Source organism: Octodon degus, unplaced genomic scaffold (genome assembly GCF_000260255.1).
Source record: "Octodon degus isolate 3935 unplaced genomic scaffold, OctDeg1.0 scaffold00268, whole genome shotgun sequence".
NCBI classification, from domain to species: domain Eukaryota; kingdom Metazoa; phylum Chordata; class Mammalia; order Rodentia; family Octodontidae; genus Octodon; species Octodon degus.
Genome location: NW_004524844.1, coordinates 440,571 through 447,691, shown reverse-complemented (window position 1 = coordinate 447,691; position 7,121 = coordinate 440,571). Strand labels below are relative to the sequence as shown.

The 7,121-nt window shown below is 57.8% G+C and overlaps 1 protein-coding gene across 1 annotated transcript in view; it reads right to left on the bottom strand.

Annotated features, from left to right (window-relative positions):
• Lrrc4b (leucine rich repeat containing 4B) overlaps positions 1-5,824 on the bottom strand; it is an 18,339-nt gene extending 12,515 nt beyond the window's left edge. Inside the window, exon 1 of the mRNA XM_023706692.1 lies at positions 5,493-5,824. Coding sequence (XP_023562460.1) covers positions 5,493-5,789 — 297 coding nt within the window. The 5' untranslated portion in view covers positions 5,790-5,824. The remainder of the gene's footprint in view (positions 1-5,492) is intronic.
• Between the last annotated feature and the right edge of the window lie 1,297 nt (positions 5,825-7,121).

Genomic DNA, 7,121 nt, shown 5'->3' with positions numbered 1-7,121 from the left:
CCAGCCCCAAGAGCAATCTTTTTAAAAATTATTTTTTTTTTTTTTTTTTTTTTTGTTTGTTTTTTTTTTTTTTGGCAGAACCGGGGATTGAACTCAGGCCGTTGCGCTTGCCAGGTAAGCACTTACCCTACTGAGCCATCTCCCCAGCCCCTTCTCTGTGATGAACTTTGGAGCTGGACTTTTATGTCGCCTGTGCCTTTCTGACTGTGTTATGCATTGTGATGACAAGATGAAGGAGAAACCAATGAGGCCTCAGGGTCTCGCTTGACAAGGGTGGACACTGAGGCTGAGAGGTGACGGGAGCTCAGGGCTGGTGGCAGAGGACAGGAAGCAGAGGTGAAGGAGAGGAGAGAGGCCACAGGGAGCTGGTCACAAATCACGGCAGCTGGACTGGGCAGCAAAGGGCTGAGTGCCTCCCCCTGAAGCCTGGTTCTCCCCAGTCCTGGTAGAGTCTGTCCCCGCTGTCCCCACTCTCCCCACTCTCCTGCCAGCCTGACCTCAGGAGGCCCTGACCTCACCGCCTACTCTTTCTTCCTGAAAGGGTCCTGGGGGCGGGGCCCTGCTGGAGGAACCTGCGTTTGTGTGGCAACCACAAAGCCACTTCCAGCAGTGCTGGCCTGTCCCCTGGGGCCCTCGTCTCAGCCCCGAGGAGCCCAGCTTGCTGGGTAGCCTCAGACAAATCACCAGAGCGCCGACCCTCCTGTGGGACCAGGGCAGCTGGAGGTGGGACGGGATGGGATTCCGGCCCCACTCAGGGCAAGTGGCCACAGCATGGCTTCTTTGTCCTTCCCGGGCCTTGTGCAAATCCTAAGGGGGCCTCTTTTGAACTTACTATGTTTTTAATTTCCTGATTACAAAAAAGAATTAAAGGTGCTCTTTCAGAGCTGACAATGTGGGGAATAAAGAAAACATCAAAAAAATTTTTTTAAAGAAAACATTAAAAAAAATTAACAGGCTGGGAGTGGTGGTGCACACCTGTATTTCCAGCACTTAGGTGGTTGAGGCAGGAGGATCGCTGTGAGTTCAAGGCTAGTCTGGACTACACAGCAAGACTCTGTGTAAAAAAAAAAAAAAAAGAAAGAAAGAAAGAAAAGAAAAAAATATATATATTGGTCTTTTTGAGACAGGGTCTTCTTACGCAGTTCAAGCTGGCCTTAAGCTCACTGCATAGCCTAGGCTGGCCTTGAACTCACACCAATCCTCCTGCCTCTGACTTTCAATTGCTCTGATTACAGGCATGGGCCACCATGCCCGGCTGTGTCTCAAAAAAATATTAAGTTTTTAGAAATAAATGGGGGGCAACAGCTGGCACGCTTTGAAGCCTCTCTCTCTGGGGTCCTGCAGTGTTACAGAACAGCCTGCCTTAATCTCCCGGTGAGGGATGAGGCCTCGCTCTGCCCTGGCCCTGCAGGTCTTGGGGGCTGCCCTGCCTCTTGGGCTGTAACCGCACTTCCCTGTCATCTGACCTCACCTGACCGCCCTTGTGGGGTTGCAGGCTGCTAAAAGCGGGGTGGGGGTGGGGGGGCATGGCACTTTGCTAAATTAATTGCTGCCCATCTGAGGGCCAGGCTTGGGTTGGGGTGGGACAGAGGGGCCCAAACGCAGGCAGCAAAAGAGCCACGAGGCAGACAGCGCTCTCCATAGGGCTCTCTCGCCATAGGGCTCTCTCGCTCTCTCGGACTCATTGAAATCCGCGCACACAAAGCAAGCAGCCTCACTGCAAAGGCCTCTGGGTGGCTGGGGGGCGGGGGCAAGGAGGAGGGTGTGGGCCGGGGGTAGGGCTTCCCGGACTCCAGAGGAGACTTTAGGCCGCCCTGCCTGCCTGGCCGCGCTGCTGAGGAGCCCGTGGGTCTGCCTCGCCTAAAAAGGCCCCACATAAAATTCCAGGATTGGGCTGGGGAGGTGGCTCAGTAGAATAAGCGCTTGGCTGGCAAATGGAAGGACATGAGTTCAATCCCCGGTTCTGCCAAAATGAAAAATAAAAAAGTTCCAGGATTGCAGCGGCCCTGCCTGTTTCCCCAATAAGCAGGGCCTGGAGTGGCACTGGGCCTCAAATGCTGGGTCTTTCTACTAAGTCACACCTCCACCCCACCCCCATGGCCCTTTTTTATTTTTTAATTTTGAGCCAGGGCCTCACTAGCTCACTAAGTTGCCCAGGTTGGGTTCAAGCTGATGATCCTCTCCTGCCTCAGCCTCCAGAGTGCTGGTATGACAGGTGTGAGGCATCATGCCAAGCCTGTTGATGATTTTTAAACAAGATTTATTATCTATCTATCTATCATCTATCTATCTATCTATCTATCTATCTATCTATCTATCTATCTATCATCTATCATCTATCTGGTCCAGGGTCTTGCTACACAGCGTGGACTCCTAGTGATCCTCCTGTCTCAGCCTCCCCAGCACTGGGATTATAGGCATGTGCTACCATGCTGTTTAGTGGCAGGCTGAGCGTGGGGCTGGCACGGCATGCAGTAACAGTGATTGAACCCGCATCCTTGCACTTGCCAGGCAAGCACTTAGACCGCTGAGCTATCTCCTGGGCCCTATTGATGATTTTTTTTTAAAAGAAGTCCTCTGGCTTTGAGTGCCAGAGCTATGACCAGCATCCAAAGTGACAAATGCCTCCGTCCAAACCGGGGACCCCTGCGTTCCCGCCTTTGCTCCAGCTCATTTACCTGGGATGGACAACAACAACCTGGACAGAGGCCAGCGCCATCCCAGGCTTCCCGAGAGCCAGGCTCACACCCCGTGCTCCTGGCTGCCGTGTGGTGCCCAGGGGTACAGGGCACGCGGGAACCAGGGCAGGTGCTGTGGGGATCCTGTCCCCAGGTCCTGGGCCTCTGCCAGGCCGGCCTCATTCTGAGCGCCTCCCTTTCCCTGATGGCGTCACCGAGTACCTACTGTGTGCTGCATACAGGGCTGGGAGTAGTTTTTTTGTTTTTGTTTTTGTTTTTTTTTTAAGCCAGGCTCTCACCATGTTGCCCAGGCTGGCCTTGAACTCATGGTGAACCTCCTGCCTCAGCCTCCTGAGTGATGGGATGACAGGCTTGGCCAGGGATGGTTTGAAGTCCCTGTCCCACAAAGTATTGGGGAGTCTGGTGATGAGAGGTAACCGAGCCACAAGGGCAGCTCCTGGAGCCCCAGCATTCAGGGATGTTCAGGTGCCAGGCCTAGGGGTGCGTGTGGGTGATTGAGGGGGTGCAGGGGCGTAGCCTGGGAGCGTGGCACACACAGGACTCCCAGGGCAGTACCTCTCCCTTCTTCTCTTGACCCAGCAAGTCTGCTTTCAGGAATCCATCCCAGGGACAGAATCCCAGTGCTGGGAGGACAGACTGTCTCCAGTTGGATGTGGTGCTAAGTGCCTACAACTCAAGCACTCTGAAAGGCTGAGGTAAGAGGGTTGCCAGTTTGACCACATCCTGGATACGTTAGCAATTTAGTGAGACCTTGTCTCAGAACAAAAATAAATAAAAAGGGCTGGGAATGTAGTTCAGTGGGAAGACCCTGAGTTCAATCCCTAGTACCAAAAAATAACAACAACCAACACCACCTTGGAACAGCAAAGGGACTAACTGTTCTTCTCTGGTGCCATTTTCATGGCTGCATAGTATTCCCATGGAAGGGTATCTTGTCCTTAGTAAGTTAAACTCAGAATGCCCATATCCAGGCAAACTATGCCACCATATGAAAGACAGCAGAGATGACTATTTGAGGCTGGGGTGAAAGGTATTCACGGTTAGGCTACTAAGTGCCCAAACCCAGGCTGGGACAGTGTAAAAGAAGGTGATTCATTTTTCTTTTTAAAAAAGAAGCAAACAAACTGGTGTGAGCTTGCACATGTCCTGTATCCCAGCACTCAGGAGGCTGAGGCAGGAGCATCGCCAAGAGTTCAAGGCCAGCCTGGGTTACACAACCAGACTGTCTTAAAAAAAAAAAAAGAAGAAGAACAAGAAGAACAGTGCTCCTGCCAGTCTGGGCCCGGGTGGGAGTGCTTGGGTTGCCTGTGGCTGGAAACCTGTAGCTGGATTTTGTCTGTGTGTTTGTACTTAGGTGTAGTTTCTAGTTTTCCTAAATTAATTTGTATTCATTGTGTAATAAATAATTAAAAATATATTTACATAAGCACAGGAAAGAGCCAGAATATTAAAACAAAATGTATGTAAGCAATCATTGTTTATATCTAGGTGGAGGGACTGGGCTGGGTTTTCTCTTTTTTTCTCCTTTTGCATTTGGATAATTAAACAGCATTACTTTTATTCGGTGAGGGGTTGAGACAGGGTCTCCCTGTGTAGCCCAGGCTGGCCTCAAACTTGCAGCGGTGCTCCTGCCTCAGCCTCCCGGCTGCTGGACCTCAGGTGTATGTCCCTTCCTGTGTGCTCACCCTGAACGACGTCTGCTTGGGTGGATGCTGCCTGCCAGACCTACACTCAGGTGCCGCTGGCCGGCGAGTGGCTTAGCGGTGAACTGTGTCCATGGCGGCGCTGAGCCGGTGCGTGGCACTGGACTGTCTGCTGGGCCCCTGGGCAGGTGGTACAGGCTCTGCTACGGGGCCGCACCCTGCCCAGGCTCCAGGCCTCCCTCTCTCTCTACCTGTGCTCTGCATTTGTCCCTCACACACTGACCCCTCCAGAAGGGACCGTGCAAGATGGGGCCGAGCAGGTGGGCAGTGGTGGATATGTGCACACTGTGGGGTTCTCAGGGACAAGAGTGGGAGATACAACAGGACGCAGGGACAGAGGCAGAGGAGGCAGCAGGGCAGGGGCATGGCCAGGGACCCTTCCTTGGGCTTCCGCAGCCTCACTTCAGTTCACCTGTTCTCAAACCAGGCTGCCCAGAAAGGAGCTGTGCCCCCACCCCTCTGTATTCTGAGGCGCTGGACTTTCCAGCTAGAACCAGGTCAGGGAGGCCACTGGAAGGCCTGTGTGGGGACAGGGCCTTTCTCAATGCCTTTCTGGGGCCGTGTCTAATCTGGGCTGGGAGATCTGCAAGGACAGGGCTGACTTGGGAAGCTGGGGCAGGTGCCACAGGCTGCTGGTGGCCATGGACGCTGTGAAACGCTGCTGGGGTCCAGGGTGCCCCATCTCCCGGCATGCGGGAGAGAGGCCGAGTCCCTCCCACCCCCAACCCCGACACAAGGCCAGCACAGTGCACCCACAGGTCCCCCCCAGCTCCATCGCACTCCTGATTGATCAGACGCAAAGGCCACACCTAACCTCTGGCCGCCGCCCACCCACGCCCCTCACCGGAACCCGAGACTAAGAACTCTCAGGGCACCACAAACCACGTGCGACAGCGTCCAGCCCTGTCGTCTCAGCCCCACGCCGCAGCCCGGTACCCAGCCCTCCAACCTGTCCCCATCTTGTAGGCCAAGAAACGGAGGTTCGGAGACACCCAGGACAACTGGAGCCAGCCGCAGCAGAGGGGCCTGGGGGGCCGCCCTCACCCCAGCCCCGCCCCGGCCCCGCCCCCTCGCCGCCGCGCCCACTCACCTGAATGCCGTTCTCCTGCAGGTTCAGGTAGCGCGTGTTGACCGGGATGCCGGCGGGGACCTCAGCCAGCTCTCTCCGCGTGCAGATGACCCGGCTGGCCTGGTTGCTGCAGGAGCAGGCGGAGGGGCAGGAGGTGGCCGGCGGGGAACCTCCTCCTGCGGCTGCTGCGACGGCCACGCCGCCCCCGCCGGCCCCCAGGGGTGGGGAGAAGAGCCACAGGAAGAGCAGTGCCCCGTGGGGCCAGGACATCCTACCGGGCGGCAGCGAGGGGCACGGGCAGCCGCGGGCACGCGCCATCCTCAATGTTCATACTCCGCGTGGACGCTGGGGGGCTGCGAAAGAGGACAGGAGAGGCTTAGTCGGGAGGGAACCCCACGGGTCCTAGTGGCTGCCACCATCACCCTGCACAGGACCAGCGAGGACAGACAGACGCAGATGGTACCGACAGACAGACTCTCCTGCTCCCACCCAGTCCTCTCCACTGCCAAAGGCTTCGCACCCATTGTGCAGAAGGCACGACTGAGGCCGGGAGAAAGGACATTCTTGCCAGAGGGGGCCTGGCCAGCTAATGGGGGACCCAGCCCGCTTGGAAAGGTGGGCCTTTGTTTGGGTCCAGAAAGGCAGCCATAGGTGGAGACCGAGCAAAGGACTGGCAGGCAGCGGTGCGGAGAGGGTTAGGACCCGATCCAGGCACCGCCATCCAGCCACCCAGGTCCCTGGGTGCAGGGCCCGGCCTCCCATCTTCTCCCCACCCCACGAGTGAGAGGAGAAGCCTCCCTCGGTTCCCCCAGGCTCTGCCTCCCATGCCATTGTCACCGCCCACCCCGCTAGGCCTGGCACAGAAGGGGCCCCGCGGGGGGACTCAGGGACTCGGTAGGTGCTGGGCATGGAGCAGAGGGTGTGGGCAAGTAAGAGCCGAGGCTGGGGGCGGGGCAGGGGCAGGCAACAGCACCGGACGGCCCCCAGCAGCCCCCCTGTGCCCCGAGACTGCAGGTGCTTCAGACGAAGCCAGCCTGGCGGGCCCCGTGCCAGCCGCTGCCGCAGGACGGCTGGGGGCGTTGAAGGGGCGGGGGTGGGGCCGGGGGCTCCTGTGCCTCAGCTCTGGGGAGGCCTCAGGTCCTCTGAGTAGTCTCCGCGGCGCCTCCCCAGTTCCCCCCACCCAGAGGACCAGAGAGGGGAAGGGATCATGGCCCGACGATCGCGCCCCCAGCCCTTACACTGCGCCAAGCGCCCTCCTGTCTCCCATAGGCCTCGAAGGGAGCGCCTGAGAAGCTGTCGGGGCACCCAGTTAACAGCCAGGGACACAGAGGCCCTGACGCGGACATGGGCGGCCCGGCTGGCCCGCCTGCTGAGTGGCAGGGGAGGGCTCAGCCCCGGGAACCCCCTGTGGCTGCCAAGTGTCCGTTGCGCGCCCCCCTCCCCTTCCTGGTGTCCACAAGGTGGGCTCTGCCCGCACAGCTGCCGGGACGCTGGCGGAGGGGACACGGTCCACGTAGACCCTGCACCCAGCGCTCCAACGAGGCGACGGCAGAGCCAGGGACACAGGGCCACCCCGCGGCGCAGATGCAGGCGCATCCGCTCCTCCTCCTGCGGGTCCAGGCTCGGTTTAACCCAGATAAAAGCGTGCGA